A 17,556-nucleotide genomic window follows, 5' to 3' on the forward strand; every position below is an offset into this window, starting at 1 on the left:
ATGAATACATCGACATTTTGAGTGCGCAATGGATGAAAAACTGCACACTGCACAAACAAAAAACTTGCAAAATTACATTTTACTAAACACTAGAGACCTGATCCAGCAGGTGAATTAGAACCGAGATAACACACACAAAAAGTACATAAAAAGAGCATAAAAAATACATAAATCTTTAGAAATCTTCCAAAGTTTAAATTCATCCAATGAGATGAGACTCCCAAGTTTCAATGTGGTTTGAAATCCATTTGTTTTATATGGTTCAAAGTAGTGGAAGGCCAAGGGTATCAGGAGTCCTTGGATGAAATGTAGTTGTTTTAAGGTATAATGAGCAACATGAATACAGGGTATTTCTGTTGCAAAACACAGACGTGGTGGTTGAGTGTACAATGGAGTTTCTGTGCTCAAGTGAAAAACATGCTTTATTCTGATATGCATTAAGAGATCAATTTTTAACATGCCCAGGTGTTGATTTCTAAAAGACTGCAATCCCAGATATTTACAAGATTGACCAACTTCAGTGTCAGTACCAATATATGTATGGATGGCAGGAATATGTACTGTATGAGAATGTAGGGTTCTTGAGAATACATTTGGTTTTTATCAGCATTCAGTTCAAGTTGAGATTATGAGAATGTCTGAAGAAGGTTAAACACAGGCTTAGTTGGAGAAGAGAAATGCAAACAAGATTGCATCATCTGTATAACATTTTTTATAATTAGTTTTACAGTATTGTTTATGTAGATGTAATTAATAATGGACTGCGCACAGAACCCCGTGGTACACCCTTGGTTATTAAAAAGGAGGTGATGTGAGACCATCAGCACATCAATTTCATAAAGCATCTCACCTCCCACCTAACTTTGTCTTGACAGTAATCGATCCCACTGAGAAAATATTTCGGGTCCTTCATGACATGTTCTAAAGCTTGGAATACACAAAAGCCACTCACTTTTACAGGACCTTTTCTTGATATATAATGTAATCGTCCTCCTTTTTTCCGATGATAAGTCAAGTCACTACTCTGACTATCTATTTAACTCTGACAGAGGCCTCAGGCTGCAGCCACAGTGATCTGTCACACAGGCTGGATTATCACAAGGAGGAAAGAACTGCAATTATTTCTTATATGCTTCACAGCACAGACCAGAGCTCCTTGTGGTTTGTGTAGATCTTTTTCAGCCCTCACATAATTCTTCTCTACTTGTTTATCACCAAAATTAAGGATAATATCATGTGTCAACACTCAAAACGTAAATAACCTTTTGTATTTCCTCCTAACCTTTCCCCTCACAGCTCCTGATGTGCACGTCCTATCCGTAACCTTTACCTCTTCTCTGAACTATATCCTTTAAGCCTACATCCACCCACAGTAGCCCAAATACACAACAAACACTGAATACCCCCCCCCCATTCGGCCTGGAGCAGGAGGGGGGTCAGGGGCCAGAGTGCAAACAGAGGTCAACAGGAAATGGCTGTTCTCCCTGGCACCCAGGTCCTGACCTCCACTTTTCATTTCTCTTTGTCACTCCACACATTCACTCCTAGGACATGTTGGTCAGTATTGGCCCCTCACTTTTACTTTGTCACCTCTCCACCTCTCTCTTTTTCACAACATGTAACATGTCTTGTAAAACAGTAAAACAACTTTTGTTTCAATCTAAAACCATCTGAAGATTGGAAGGTGAATTTGGGTTTACCACAAAGCTCTTCGTGGGAAAAGATATTAATTTAGATTTTTCATGACATGATAAAATGAATAAACACTAATTCCTCAAGTTACAAATGGGATTATATGTCAGATTAGACACACTGTCCATAATTCATGTTGAGCATGTTGTTTTGGACCAATATTCTGCCATCTGCTTTAAACACTGGTCACGTAAAATCTTTCCTCAGACCAGAAAAGACAAAGACAATAGGGAAAAATGTATATACTCTACAACTTCATTTAAAAGCAGGTTCCCAATTAGATAGAGGTCCCTTCATCAGACTGGTGTGGCTACACATTTTGACAAATAAACACGTCTCAGTTAGACACCTGGTCTGGATTTTATAGAAATTATTTGGATGTATAAAACCTCTTCAAACCCACCGGCCTGCTTATTTAGATTGCCTGCATAAATATAAATGTTGAAACTTTTGTCAATATCGACTTGCTACATATCGTTAGATCGGTTAGATTCTCCACAATTCAATTGCTCAGTTTATGTTTGCAGAAACCATGAGCACCAAAGTATCAAATGATCAAATGAATGATAAAGGATTGTAATTGATATGTAGGTAATATTCATACAATTTGAAAGTATTTCCCATCTTTACTGCAAGGGTTTTGTGCGAAAGGAATAAAATGCCTATCCCATATAGACGCCTATTCCAAATAAAGACAGGTTGAGTTCAGTGATCATAGCAAATAAAAACCGAGGTTATTCATTTAGGTTTTATGATAAATTCTAGTGACTTTCTTTGTGAAACATTATAATATATAGAAAAGTAATTTTCAACTTCTATTTTAATTTCCTATTTACTTACCTTGAGCCTATTTAATGAATATGCTTTTATGTTAAACCAACCAAAAGTCTAGAGCTGTGAGGATGTAGCCTACATCTACTGAATAGTAACAGCAGCATGCTAACAATGTGCACAATGGAAATGCTAACATGCTGATGTCATTAAAAACTCATCCTAAGGGGAACATAAATGTCTGAACAAAATTTCACAACAATCGATCTAATAATAGTCAAAACATTTCGCCCAATATCACAAATGTTAATCTCATGTTTCATGTTGATTGATACATCACTATCAGATTTCTTTAACTTTCAAATATCGCAACTACCTTCCAGAAATTTAAGGAAATTCAGGAAATGTTTTGATGAACGTATCTGCCAGGTTTCAAAATGTTTATCCTCAATGTATCTTAAAATGTTCACTGACAACGTACACGCTTTGTTTTCCGACTATATCTATTTGTACTGCAACAGCATTATTAAACTATTTTATGGTTCTGTTCAGGCACTCGTAGCACTAGGTTTAGGAGTCCGTAGTCAGTATCAACCTTACAAATCCAGAATCAGTCATCTTCTTCATATGTAGAAATTCTAATTCCTACAACAGCTGAACCTGATCTACTGTATAACGTATCTAATGTCTAATGTATGAATATCACCACTCTTCAAAGTTTTTGATCCTAAAATGTATAATCCTGCAGCATCACAGCTCAGGCAGGGATCTAAGCAGAAAAATCAACAACACATACTTTATTCATACATCAGTGTTCAGCCCTCACTCGCACAGTATAATTCATAGTCATAGCTTCAGTTTATGATTGGCTCAGATAGATTTCTCTCTCACCAACACAGACTCCATTAGATGGTGGGAATTAGACTGCATAAAATCTGTTGACTTCATGTTGACAAATGAAGAGGAGAGAGGAGAAGGGAGGGAGAAAGTGCTTGAATGCATTTATGTGCATTGTGTTTCAATGTTTGTGTCGTTAGAAGAGAATATAGCATAGGGAGGTAGAGTGAGTCGTACTGCAGCTACAACTTCACAAATCAGAGGGGTAAGGTCTTGGCTGAGTTTAGAGAAAATGACTGAATAACACATTTTTGTGGGAAATGTGTTTCATAAAATTCACACCGGTTGATACATTTTGTTAAAATGACAAAAGTGTGATTGTCGTTTCGAATGAGCTCCACTGCAGCACTTGTACAATGCTGGCCACATGGTGCATGATGTCTTCATATATATTGCATTCAGTGTATTGGCTACACTCCCTATAATGTCTCCATCATTTCAGAGTCCTACTGGTTTGAATTTGACCATTTGGGCTATTGAAGCAAAATGAATACACGTGTGTAATGTGAACATGTGCACGCCTGCGTGTGTCAGCGCATGAATATGTGTGTGCATAAATATGTACAATTTCATTTTAGCATAAAGTGTGTGTCTGTGTGTGTGTGTGTGGGGGGGGGTTCTGTGGTGGTCATTAATCATTCAATTACACACCTGTCAGAGTTCAGACAAGTGGGAGAGAGGGAGGGGCAGAAGGGTGGGGGGAGGGAGGGGGTAAAAGAGAGGGAGGGGGAGAGAAAGAGAAAGGAATGGAGGAATGCTGCAGGGAAAGGAGGAAGAGCATAGAGGAGCTGAATGACAGGGAGAGGGAATGAAAAAAGGAGCAGGAGGGTTAAAAAGAGAAAGAGAAAGTTTTATTGTGTTGTAGTGTGTGAACGAGCTGTGACAGAGGCAAGCTGCTGTATAGTGACAGCCTCCGAGAGGCCACAGTAAAGACAAAAACAACTTTATATATTATAGCGGAAGAGTGACAGATGAGGACAAGGCAGGCCAGCACAGTAAAGACTCACCAAACTGATTTAAGAGAATCACTGAGCTTCAAGTGAAGCAGTGCAAGGCATCTTAGGGTCATTTTAAGCAAAATGTGAGTGTATGTATATTGGTTTTTAAAACCAAGCAATCGAATATGGCAAAAAAGTAAAAAGTTTAGTAAAAGTTTAATATGACATACAAAAGCAAATTTAATTTTGTTGTTTTATGTCTAACGTGTTTGTTATGTTTACATTTATTAACATTATCAGAACGCTCACACTGCAGTTAATTAAAAAACTAAATAGTCATCACAGTTTTCTTTGTGTGTGTTTGTGTCTGTGTCTAATGTAATAATACTAATAGTATTATACTCCCTGTATTACTCATATAAACTTCACAGTACGATACAAGACCAGTAGTGGTGGAACGAGTTTTCAAGTACTTTCTTTACCTAGGTCATTTTCTTCTTTACTGAAGCAATACTGCTGTATGAAAGACGTACATAGGTATTATTGTATACCTCAGAAGTAAAAAATATTCATAATTCAGGAAAATTAGTGTTATTCTTTTAGATATTACACTATAATACTGGATTATCATTACAGATGCATTAATGGGTAAACAGCATTTTTTAAACAAAAATCTGCAAATTATTATATTATTTTTTTAATTTCTTTATTTACTCACACTGATATGGATGTTAAGAAATAATGTCACTGTATGTTTGTACTGTGTAGGGGACTTTGTCTCCTATTGCTCCTTCTATACAGTATATGTTTAAGTGTTTGTATATGTGAGCACCCCCTCACACTTAATCTTCTGTGTGTGTGTGTGTGTGTGTGTGTGTGTGTGTGTGTGTGTGTGTGTGTGTGTGTTGCAGTCTCCATGTTGAGCTGCAGTACCTCAACTGCCTGAGGCCGCAGCAGCCATCTGTGCCCCCCCCATTTCACATACACACAAATACACACACTCCTCTTCTCTTCTCCGTGGACCCCCTCCTCCACTGCCGCCACCGCTGCCATATATCTAATTTATGGCCGTGGTGAGTGCGTTACACACACTCATGTATGCATAATATATCACATGTGTGAAAGAACTGTGTGTGAGAGAACGAGTGTGCGACCCTATGTATCGGCCAGTATAGTCTTGACCACAACTCCTTCCTCAGTGCTTCCCTAAATTTTGCTCTGTGTGTGTATGTGTGTGACACAATAAATGTGCGATCCAGCATGTATCTCTGTGTTTCTTTCTCGGTCTTCCACCAGATCTGACAGCACTGATAAAGTGTGAAAAGAGAAAGGGAATGTGTGTGTGTGTGTGTGTGTGTGTGTGTGTGTGTGTGTGTGTGTGTGTGTGTGTGTGTGTGTGTGTGTGTGTGTGTGTGTGTAAAGGCCCAGCTGTTTCTGGGCTTGACATCCACATGCAGGCAGAATGCCAGATGTCTCATTAGGCAAATTTGATTGGCTCGGTCATTTCGAATGCAGAGATGATACGGTTCCATATGTGTGTGTACATGAAGCTCTCTGTGTGTGTGTGTATGTGTGTGTGTGTGTGTGTACATTTACATAAGAGGCCGGTATAACTATTTACATGTGTACACGCCTGATGTATGTGCATTCATTAACTGTTCCACAATATCCACATAAGTATATAAAATCAATATAGTAGGAGCTGTACTGGAAATTACAAGAAAATGACTAATCAGGTAAAATAGAGGAAATGGGAAGTGGTTGCTCCTTTATTTCCTACAAACACTTCAACTGCTGCTTAAATTCTAGTCTACAGCTGATTAAAGGTCCACTGTGTAGGATTTAATGGCATCAACTGGTGAAGTTTCAGACTAACTGAACACCGCTCGCATCTGCATCTGATGACCTGCCTCCATCTGCATTTTCGCTTGGGTATGGGTGTTCATTTAAAACCTTATTCTTACATTTATATACCTTATATATTTACTTCATGTATTTATAGTTATATGGATTGACTTTTAATGGCCCTTTAAATGCCCATCCCTAATACTTACACTTGAACTGCAACTTAAAATTGTTAACCTTGAACCTTCAACTAATAAATGCTTATTTTTATTCACCTCTTTGTTAAATTTGTTTAAGCATTTCATCTTTATCTGGAACTTCAATCTACTGCTTCAGTGTCTTCTGCTTGTTCAACTCCTTCCGTTGCTTTCACTCACACTTCAATTATTTCATTACTTTAATTATTTAATTACAAAACCTCAAACCTCAACTGTGATTTATACAGCATCTTACTTACAAGAAATTCAGTTCAAAATGCTTTTCAAAAAGAAAAGGAACAAAGAAAAGATCAGACAATTTAATAATAGATAAAGTGTTACAATACATTTAAATAGAGGAATACAATAATAAACATGCAGCAGCCTTTACAGTATGTGTTTGAAAATTAGCTACTACTCTTAATGCTCAAATACTTAAACTGATTTAACTTAACTTAATTTCTTTAACCTCAGCTCACTGCAACACCTTTAAACATCCAGTGTGTTACATTTAGGAGGATTGGCATAAATCAAATATAATATTCATAGGTATGTTTTCAGTAGTGTATAATCACCTGAAAATAACAATAGTTGTGTTGTTGTTACCTTAGAATGAGCTGACGCCACAGGTTGCCTTCTATGGAGGCCGCCATGTTTCTATAGTAGCCCAGAACGGACAAACCAAACACTGGCTCTAGATAGGGCCGTTTGTGTTTTTCGTGCATTTCGTGGCCACTGTAGTATCTCCACTTTTCTCTCACACTTGAAAAGTGAGGGTGAAGTGAGTGAGTTGCAATCTGCAACTACTATTGTGCCACTAAAACCTACACACTGGACCTTTAAAATCTTTAATTCTGTCCTCTTCACTTCCTCAAATTCTTTACACTTCATCTGTCATTTCAAACTCTATGAGTGCTGACTTGAGGAACTTTTAAGTGCTTCAACCTCAACTGCTTGTTGACCTGTCTCACTGTGACATTTTCTCAGCATTTTTGAAAAAAACAAATCCAGATTTTATTCTTTTTTTCTTTGTTTGTTTAACATATTCCACTGTAAAAACAGCACTACCTTACTCCATCGTTTAAAAATCCAACCTGTGCAAATTGTAAATAAAAGAGGATATAAGCTGTACATCTCACAGGAGGTTTAATGCTGCCATCTAGTGGTCCAAAGGGAAGACAGATATTTATGTGTTCTGGGATTTCTTGTGAGGCTGTAAGTGACTTTGTAAAGTCCTGATGAACTTTTGGTTCATAAATAAACTGACAAAGAAGGAACAGTCCATTTAATAAAAAGCAAAGGCTCAAGGTTCAGTTCAGCAGCATTATATTCAGTGATGGTGAATAAGAAGAAGAGCTTCACTGAGTTAGAGAAGAACAGAAACAACACCAAGGACATGCCCTATCAGTAAAAGGCTTTATAGCATTTTATGGGTACTATGACATCAGGCAAAGAAGGTGACAATTATTTAAAGCTTTTTTTATTGATTTTTTTGGCTACTTTGGGGGCAGAAGTCCACATCTAGCAGAGGAGACACACCTATCTCATAATTAATGTTTTATGAGTAATACGTTAGCAAACAACTGCACATCTGGCAGACACAGAGTAGCATTATCATTCAGACGTGTTACTGTCCATCTGATGAATGTAATTCCAATATTCACTCTCCTTTTAGCTATGTCTTGGTCCCCACCAACTCCTGAGGGAAAAATCTGGCTCTTCAGCTGCTAAATGCTCCACTGTGTTCACCAGCTGGAAGCTGTGTCTGTTTGTCTGATTTTTCTGCCGAGAAGCTTTTTCGGGGGTTGATGAGAGCAGTGAAGTTGAGCCTGTTGACTTTGTCTGCTTATTTAACAGCACAGCGTGTTGTGTTAAATTACCCTCTGCAGTACTAATACACAAGAGACACATTGGTATTGATAAGAGCAGAAGCCAGCCGTATGAGCAAAACAGTTTTATTAATTTAATCTTTCAACACATTGTTACTTTAATATTAATAGATAAAAAAAAAGACATACGTTTAAATTAATCAAGTTAAAGAATTCCATCTCATACAAAATTGAATAGCCACAATAAATGAACTATCTTTATAAGGTGACAGACCTCCCGCATCAAATAACTTCTACTGTAAGCTTGCTTATGTTTACCACATTTCTGAGGAAAAGGTGGATAGACGCCTGGTGACTGGCAATATATTATTAATTGATCAATGTGATCAATTATCAGATGTAAGACAAAGTATAAGTCCATTGATATAAATGAACAAATGTCAACATTTTTATAAACTTTTCTCTTCTTTATAATATAACTATGACATTTAATCTGTACTAACTTAAGCCAGTGTTTCCAAACCTTTTTCGCTCATGATCGATTCAAATGAAGGAGACTTGACTTGTACCAGGTTTGAAGTAAAGAAACAGTTCCTTAACATTTATCTTAGGACCCTTGGAGGAGTCACACCCCCCAGGTTGGAAACGACTAACTCAGGCCTCAGTATAGTACCACAACTACAGTGTGTTAATGACACAAATGAAAAGCTTTGGCCTCTATAGAGGAGGAAACTGAGCAAGGCGGGACATGCTGTTGGTTTATGTGGCAGCTTATGGGACGGTTTGAGCATTTTTTCGGTAATATGACTGTCTAAATGGCCTTAAAATGTGTGGCTGACAGGTGGCCACTCAGGTCAGTTCTTCTTCTCTCCATTGCAACCCCCTGTGGTCCTCTTCTCCTGCTGCACATAGAGTCAGTCTCTCTTCCTGTTTGCTCCTTATCACGTCTTGCTGATTACAGTCTGGTGCTGGAATGGACGTCTGTGATTCGTCCTCAGCTCCTTGTTCTCCGCTGGTCTCTTCCTTCAGCAGCTGAGGAGCCTCTGTGGTGCTTTCTGTCTGCTGCTGTGACTCATCAACATTAACAGAATCAGATTCTTTCACACTTTCCTCTTTACTCCCAGTTTCTGTCTCAGAGTTCTGCGAACCCCGGTCCCGACATGGCTGCCTGCGAATGGTCCGTCTGTGCTTGCTGCGACGCGATTGGTTGCAGTGCAGGGTGCGCCTGCGATGCCATTGGTTAAGAGAGTGTTGGGCTTCGACACTGAGCTGACGAGCAGCCAATCGTGGCTGGAAGCTGCTGATGTAGTAAAGAGAGGCGTATAAAGTTGTAAGGTAGTAGCCACCTGTGGGGATGCAGAAATGAAGAAGGTGTGAGATTTGTACTGCCTGTCACCTGGCCTGATTCGATATGTATGGAAGGTAAGGTATAATATGTTTTATTTGCACATGCATACATAGAGAAATATGTGTGTTTTGGAGTTAGTAGTATTCATGCAGGTTAGATTGTATGTGCCTTACCCTCTCCCTGTAGCTGTGTGGGGTCCAGTAGCTCCATCATGTAGTCTGTGTCCAGCTGTAAGGTGACCACATTACTACGGAGCAGTACCCATGTCAGGCAGGGCAGGAAATCATCTGCTCCAAACACAGTACCTGCTGGAGAGGAGAGGAGAGAAGAGGAGAGGAGAGGAGAATGTGGATTTTATTTGACACAGCTGGACACAGGTAGAGTTATAGAAGTCATAATAATAAAGAACTGCCTGGCTACCTGAGCTCGCATTAGCACTCATGCTGTGATAGATGCTTTTGCAGACTTTGAGCAGGATCTGGACTTTCTTGTTCGGGGAGTAGGCCTCGTGCATACTAGTCCACCTCTGCTGTATCCGCTCCAGGATAACAGAGTCAGGAACTCCAACTCCCGCCGAGCCCCCTAGCTCCTCCATCCCTTTCTTTTCTAGCACACGCAGGTTGCTCTGGAGGCGCTGGAAGGTGCCATCTTCGGTCCGGGATGCATGAATGCATGAGTAGAGGTGTGCAGAGACAGGCTTCAGACCCACCTTGTGGAGGGAAAGCTCTACCAGGGCGTCTACGGAGGGTCAAAAGGTATGTGAGGAGAAATTAGAGGAGCACTAAACACTGATCTACTGAGTTGCAAGGTAATAACACGTTCTGTCAATTCTGTTAACACACACTTTATTGAAATGTAAATCTTTATTAGAAACTTCACAGTCAGCTCACTCACCGATCTCTGAGTCATTTAAGTCACTAATGCTGTCCAACAATGCCTGGATTTCTGGATAGTCCAACAGTGTCTCCCTCAGTGACGTGAGCGATAACCTGACTTCCTGTAAGAACTCTGACCCCCTGACTCCACCGGGTTCAGCCCCTTTCTTCAGTGTCATCTCCACAAATCCTTTCACAGCTTCTGCAAACGCCCCACCTTTACGGTCACTCAACTCTTGCACACGATTGGTAAGTCTTTTCTTCTGACTTACCAGCCCACCGAGAGCCTGACCCACCGCTGAGAGCCGATTTATGACCTTATCAGCCAACCTGTGTGCAGACGGGTGGTGCAGGTTAGGGCTCTGCACTTGCAACTCCTGCTCTTCCTCTATGCTGCTGATCGACAGAGAGTCCAGCTCCAGCGACGGGGGCTGGAGCAAAGAGGAGGGCCTCGGTGGGGGCAACCAGACTCCATCTTCAATCCAGGACACCCTGTGAGGGGACTGAGGTATGGGGCTGCCATGGTGCTGCAGCTCAAACGATGTGCTATTTAAACCTCCAGGGGTGGATGGAGTAGATGAAGGAATGCTCCCCGTGCTCTCTCTGTGAGGGGGGCTGGAGCCAGAATCTCTGCTGGGCCTTCTTAGAACCACTCCTGCTGGAGCAGCTGGTGTTGACTGGGTTGGGGGGCATTGTGGTGAATCAGCTGACTTGGCTCTGATAAGACCTGGACAAGGAAAACACCAAGTTGGCAATAAATTCGACCGAACCAAATAAAGCACTTCACACTATGGAGTATACACACTGAGGGACCCACTTTTACTATAATCAAAATAGATATGATAGAGTCACAAGTCCTCACCAGAGCTCTCCATACTGGCAGCAGAGGAATCCTGGTCCAATGAGATGGCTCGTTTACTTTGTAACCCCGCCCCTGACCATGTTCTGGTGGTGCTGAGGCGTCGCTCTCGTCTGTAATTGGACGGCTGTGCGCCGCGCTGTATAGCAGTTGCCTTGTGGGTCAGCCACTCATCTCCATGTTCACGAAGGTAGAGGGGATTGATTATACACAGTGCCCCGTTGGTGGAAGTCAGCTAACGAAACACACACACAAACACAGTGACAAACAAGAATGGCGTGACACACTGTACATCATAATGAAGGCATGAAATAAGCAAACAGTCTTCTGTTAACGAATCCAGTAGATACAGAGCTACATCAGCATTCATTGTGATTACTAGTCCAATATTCAATCTCCTTTTGGGTCTGCTTTCAGCCAACTCCAAGAAGAATATCTTGCCCTTTAGCTGCTAATTGCTCCAATATTTTCACTAAAGACAAAGCTAGTCACTAACTTTGTCTGGATGCAAGCCTGCCTTTTTGTGCTGGGCAGGCTGAAAAAGACGCTCGTAAGGGCGGAGTATGTGGGCCAAAAAAACAATAAAAGAGGCTCAAATGTTTCATAGAGAAGAGTTGATGAATCTCTTTCATATTACACATAGTCATTTGATCCATTGCTAACATAAAAATATTGATGATTGGACCTGTGGCCCTTTGCTGCGCATCATCCCCTCTCTCTCCACCCACCTTTACAGTCTATCCACAGCTGTCTCTATCAATAAAGCCAACAAAAAGCCAAAAAAAAAAACTAAAAAAGAAAGTTGTTTCCCTTTTGAGCACACACCCTTACCATCACATGTACTTTTACACACTTGTACACACACACATGCACACAGATTATATACCTGTATGGAGCACATTACGTTGCTTGGCTCCCTGTGGGCCATATCATCAGTCTGTTGGTCAGGCGGTGTGCAGAGCCACGTATCTGCATTAGAAAGGTGTTATAAATACATCACTTCTTAAGAAATATCTGTCTGGTTTTGTGTTTGTGATGTAGCTTCTGGGAGAGGATGTGAGACAGAAAGCCACAGAGTTTGAAGCACTCACTGGGCTCAAGTTGAGAGAGGCGGTCTCTTTCCTTCTCAGTTACACTGTAGATCCAGTGAGGAATGTAAAGACAAACGGCTAACACATCCCTGACACAGAGGAAGAGATGACAGTGATAAAATAAATGTGTTAACCAGACAGAGTCAAGAGGTTTGCACTGACCTTGAAATGGCCACAGTTCTGTCAAAGTACATTCATTTGCACATACAGATAATCAACAATGTTTTAGTCATGCGTTAATGTTTACTGAGGGCTTACATATATCACCCAAGTTTAAAGCTCAGTCATACACAACAAATGAAAACGGCATTCTCACCTGGTCAGAGAGTAGAAGAGCACGAGCTGAGCCAAGTCAGAGAAGGAAAGACGAGACTCAGACAGTTGGAAGACTGACAGAGAAACAGAGAAAGAGTGGGCAGGATTACTGTCATATTCTGTCAAAAAACACATTCTTGGAAACACACAGAAGTATGAACGAGGAAGGTCAAAGGGGGGACTTCCAGAGATAAGCCACTGTGACCATTTCACCACTTTTATATTCATACTAACTTCACTTGCTAATAAGTCTGTTATTTTCTGATACCACATGTTTTCTTTTTTTAGTGTCAGAAGGGTCACTTCAGCTTGTGATTTTACCTGTGCTTCATGCATCTGCAGCACTAACAGGTGTGGATCTAATCCAATCTAACAGAAAACAAGTTCAAAGTTTAAGGAACCAGAATTTACAGTTTGAGAGCGACCACGACGTGTGTGTCGTAATACCTTCCTCTCACCTGTAACAACTTTGCCAGGTTTGTACCATTCGTGCACTCAAGTTCAACAGCAGAAAGTTTAACTACTGAACATACAACAAAGTGACAACATACTGAATCACACACACACACACACACACACACACACACACACACACACACACACACACACACCAAAGAGTAAGAAAAAGAAGTATGTGTTTTGCATGCGGTACGTCCATACCTGTGCCAGTGCTTTTGATATCATAGTCAAGAACTGCTTCATTCTCCCCTCCAGCAGACACACACAGCAGGCTCGGCTGGGACGTTGCAGAGTCCTGAACAACCAGGAAACTCTGGAGGGAGACATACAGTGACTCATGTCAATGTCTCAAGTGTTACGTAAGCTTGTTGAGCAGGAAAAAAGTTTTCTCTTAAATGTTCACAGTGGTAAATGTATGTGGCTCCATGGCAATCACGCAGCAAAGGAGGGAAACACTGAGGACATCATAAATAAAAATCCAGTGTTCCTATGACAGGACAGGGTCGATTTTACCTTAAAAATCAGTCATGATTACAGGTTGTAACCAAAGTGAAAGTCATGTAAACAGCAAGTTTCCCAGGGTTCATGAGTGCCTACTCATAAAGCTGATATGACTCATAAAGGCCTGACTGACGCAGCTCTGCAGACATAGTTGATCATTCCTCAATTATTAAAAAATAATCAAATTCTAAAAAAAATATTTTTTTCTCTATCTCATCTTCTTTCTATGAATAATGATGTGCTACACAAGCAATACAATTGTTGACAAAGTTAGAACAGTTTTGGCCATTTCTATTTTTTTTTTTTGTCTGAAGTAGGTGGGCTCAGTTGGAAAAAGATGATGTCACATTTTCCATGCACCAATCACAGTTCAGAAAGATTTGAATTGGTTAGATGACTATAAGTAGGTGGTGTCCTTGTGCTGCCATATTTTTTTTTTTTTAAATTTTAGATAAGATATAAAAAAACGTAATTTCAACAATCAAAATTGTAATAGCAGTTGCTTTTTTACACTGGTAACTGTGCTATAACTGTACAGATGTTCTGCTGGCACAGACTTGAGGTCTGATCACATTGCCTTCTTTGGAAACAGTGGCAGAAAATTTAATAGGCAGTTAACGTTAAAGTTATTAACTTTGCACATGTAATCCCAAGTACAACGTCTCAGTCATGTAGTTACATCACCACAACTGAATTCAGAGTAGCTCTCACCAGCACGCAATAATACACACACAGAGGAAGTGGCTTTCATGTTTGATGTGCACAGAAATACAGAAGTTCACTGCAAGTCAACTTCAAATACACGGACGAGCAGCAGGGTAGCAGAGATATTACATGTAAAATATACTGTTGATTCATAACGGCAACTTTTAGTCACTCATGCGTTTAACTCGTAGGAAGACATACTGGAAACTATTCAAGTGGAAAGAGCACTTTTTTTGGTTATTTAATGTTTATAAAACTGAGAGTTTCTACAGTAAAAAAAAAAAACCCTAATGAAATGAAATACTCATAAATTCCAAATACTCACATGTTGTTTGCTGCCAGTAAGAGTTTTGTATTTCAAATAACAAACAAGTCCTCTGTGGTGCTCACAATATCACTTTGTCGCATGCGTATCCATTTTGTAATGTCATCTCCCTGATATGCACACAATTTTATTCAACACTACTTCTGCATCCAGCCCCAAAAGAAGTGTTTGCTCATATCAGATGTCAACTAGAAAAAGGAACTACTTTCGTGTCACAGTGATGTGCAAGTCAGTGTTCAGTCAGGCTAAGAATACTTCTGCTGTGAAAGGTTCAGTGAAGCATACGGACATCCCTACATGCATGTGCGCTTTCCTTGTTTGAGACCCAGCTTAAAGATAGTTTCATATAACATTAGATAGGTGAGAGGGAGCAAGAGATGATCAGCCATGCAGAGAGATGGGGAAAGTAGAAAGACTGATCAGAAATGGAGCTAAATGGACACCTAATTTACCTAAATCCCCCTTCCTCTGTCTCTCAAATTTGCTTAAAAGACAGGAAGATGTTTCTGTAAAAAAAAAAAAAATAGGGGGCAGAGAAAGAAGACTATAAGTAATTAAAAAGTTCTTTCACCCCTTGTTTGTTGTACAATATGGCAAAATATAACAAATGGAGACAGTGGATAAAGTCCGAGACCACTGGCCCATTTAGGATCAGATGTTTAAATTTTAGGGTTCCACTTTTTGGATAATCGACCTACAGTTTCCTACAGTATTTGTGACATTTCAACAGCTTATTAGTTTAGATTTAACAATTCAGCTGTTTCACAAATAATGGTTGGGTTAAGTTTAGGCACAAAAAACATCTTAGTTAGGGTATGTTCATGAATTGTTATATATAATCTGTAAAACATCTACAGACAAAGCAGTGGTTACAAGCTCAAACTAATCTGCAGGCAGACTATCTAAATAAAGTTAATGGCGGTGATATAGAGTATTTTTGTAATAACAATACTGTATGCTTCAGGCATTGCGTTAAAAACATAAACCACATGATTTCAGCTTTCATATAAATTCATATTCCATTCTCTAATCAATTCATCTCACATATTTTTAAGTTCAAAGGGCATTTTAAAAGTTTGTAAATAATTTGGCAGTGTGGATCAGTGACCGATTTTACTATAAAATCTCTAAACAAGTAAAACGGCATCAGGAGTAATTCACCATCATACTGAAGACTTGTTGTTACATTACATAATGAAGGTCAGACTCCCTGATTGATTGATTTTTTGCAGTGAGGAGGAGGACAGCTCACCCCAGCAGGTGCTCCACAGATAGCAGCGTGGGCCCCCTCCCTATCCCAGGGTGACCCGGGGCACCAGGCCTTCTGACAGCCCTTCAGCTGCTCTAGCAGCGACAGTCTACTCCTGCTCCTCCATGGGATGGCTGTGGTCCCATTGACTGAACTGTGAACCGCCCTGGACACAGACATATGGACACGTTTATGTGCATGTGTAACCGTCTGCATGCACATAAACAACAGATTAGTGTGTTAAGTCACATGTGGACAACAAAACAATTTAAACACTGCTGATTTCCTCTAAGACAGACAAAATGAAGTATACAATTCAGATTTTTTTTTGTGGAGGTTTTGAGTTTTATGCAAGATTTGAACATTCATTTTCAATAATCAGACACAAAAGGGAAAAAATGACTTAAAGTCAAGCTTATTGATGGTATAAAAATGGTTGAAACTTACATGTGTCGGTCACTTCATGTATCTTCTCTCCTTCACACTATTAGCACACTCCGCATGTTGCAATCTTCTCTCTCTTGAATCCTTCCTTTCTGAACGGTACAAAATGTTGCTCAAGAGCTCAAAATACCAACATAGCTAAAAAAAGGAAGCTCACATAACATCCTCAAGACATTTCCTGGTGTGATGTGCAGAATATGTTGTGTTTCAAAATGCAAGTAACGTCGTACGGCTGCCACGTTTGTCTTCTTCTGTCAACGGCACATGCTGGCATTTAATGCACTTTCAATGTGAAACTGTTCAGCTGATCTTTCATCAAGGCACCTTCTTCGCCCTCCCCTCCCCTGAGTTCTGCATGTGGTTAACCCAGCTCAAAGTCAAAATAGACATCTTGTTCTCTAAAGAGCTAGGTGTACCTATATTTTCTCTCTGCAGCACTCTTTCTGTGTTCTGCTCAGAAATGATGAATGGTAAAAACTGAACAGTTGTCCTGAAAATGATCACAACTGTGTATCGCTGACAGATTTGATCTTGCTGCTGTTGGAGAAATGCAAACACTTGATGCAAACACCCAGATCTGAATCTGAAGTTAGAAATATTAATAAACTATTAAATATGTTCGTGTCTGTTTTATCTCATGTGCATACAGGTTGGTTTGCTAACTGTCCAACAGTTCTGCCTCTCACGGAAACCGCGGCTAGAGGTGTCCGTGGCGAGAAGACTCACGGTCTTCCGTTTACAATATGCATATCACACTTTCTGTTTAAAGCATTTCCTGCCATGATCACTATGATCTGTATAGTGCAATGGCAATGACCTGCTTTTTATAAACATTCTTAACCAGTGTAGGAGCCATACAATGCTCTAATGGTATGGCTCTATGGACAGCAATGGTATGCCAGCCGACCGGCCTGTCGTCCTGCCACTTTGGTCTACCCAGAAATATTTCAACAACTATTAGATAGACAATTCAACAGATTCATGTTCTCAGACATACTGACTCTGGTGATCCTCTGAATGTTTCCCCACACTAAAATAAGGGAATCATTTGTGGTTTATAGTGTAGTGGCTTAAAACTATTTGATGGATTGTCATCAAATTTGGCAGTCCATGTTCCTTTTAGGCAGCTGGATTCACAACATCACACAAGAATCCATTTTGCCTGGGTTCAAACTGTCACCAATGGCAGCTGCTGAAGAGGTTAGCGTAGATGCTG

The 17,556-nt window shown here is 40.1% G+C and overlaps 1 protein-coding gene across 3 annotated transcripts; it reads right to left on the reverse strand.

Moving 5' to 3' along the window:
- Positions 1-8,279: 8,279 nt before the first annotated feature.
- Positions 8,280-16,865, reverse strand: rinl (Ras and Rab interactor-like). Of its 3 annotated transcripts, none has more exons than XM_051397340.1 (11): positions 16,344-16,865; positions 15,900-16,106; positions 13,318-13,429; positions 12,659-12,731; positions 12,343-12,431; positions 12,138-12,220; positions 11,255-11,486; positions 10,412-11,119; positions 9,938-10,255; positions 9,691-9,822; positions 8,280-9,515 (listed from the first exon to the last, which is right to left on the reverse strand). In XM_051397340.1, the coding sequence occupies exons 2-11, from the start codon at positions 16,074-16,076 to the stop codon at positions 9,019-9,021; spliced, it is 2,421 nt and encodes an 806-aa protein (XP_051253300.1). In that variant the 5' UTR covers positions 16,077-16,106; positions 16,344-16,865; the 3' UTR covers positions 8,280-9,018. The 3 variants fall into 3 exon arrangements, with proteins under 3 accessions (XP_051253300.1, XP_051253301.1, XP_051253298.1); XM_051397341.1 differs by having other exon boundaries at positions 9,691-9,825; positions 15,900-16,062; positions 16,344-16,861; XM_051397338.1 differs by having other exon boundaries at positions 9,691-9,825; positions 16,344-16,860.
- Positions 16,866-17,556: the final 691 nt, after the last annotated feature.

Source organism: Dicentrarchus labrax, unplaced genomic scaffold (genome assembly GCF_905237075.1).
Source record: "Dicentrarchus labrax unplaced genomic scaffold, dlabrax2021, whole genome shotgun sequence".
NCBI classification, from domain to species: Eukaryota; Metazoa; Chordata; class Actinopteri; family Moronidae; genus Dicentrarchus; species Dicentrarchus labrax.

Excerpts from the sequence above, each read along its gene's own strand:
- rinl (XM_051397338.1), bottom strand. The coding sequence starts at position 16,076 with ATGTCTGTGTCCAGGGCGGTTCACAGTTCAGTCAATGGGACCACAGCC. Across the intron at positions 12,732-13,317 it reads TATCAAAAGCACTGGCACAG|TCTTCCAACTGTCTGAGTCT; the intron begins GTATGGACGTAC and ends TTTCTCTGTCAG. Across the intron at positions 11,120-11,254 it reads TGCCAGTATGGAGAGCTCTG|GTCTTATCAGAGCCAAGTCA; the intron begins GTGAGGACTTGT and ends TTCCTTGTCCAG.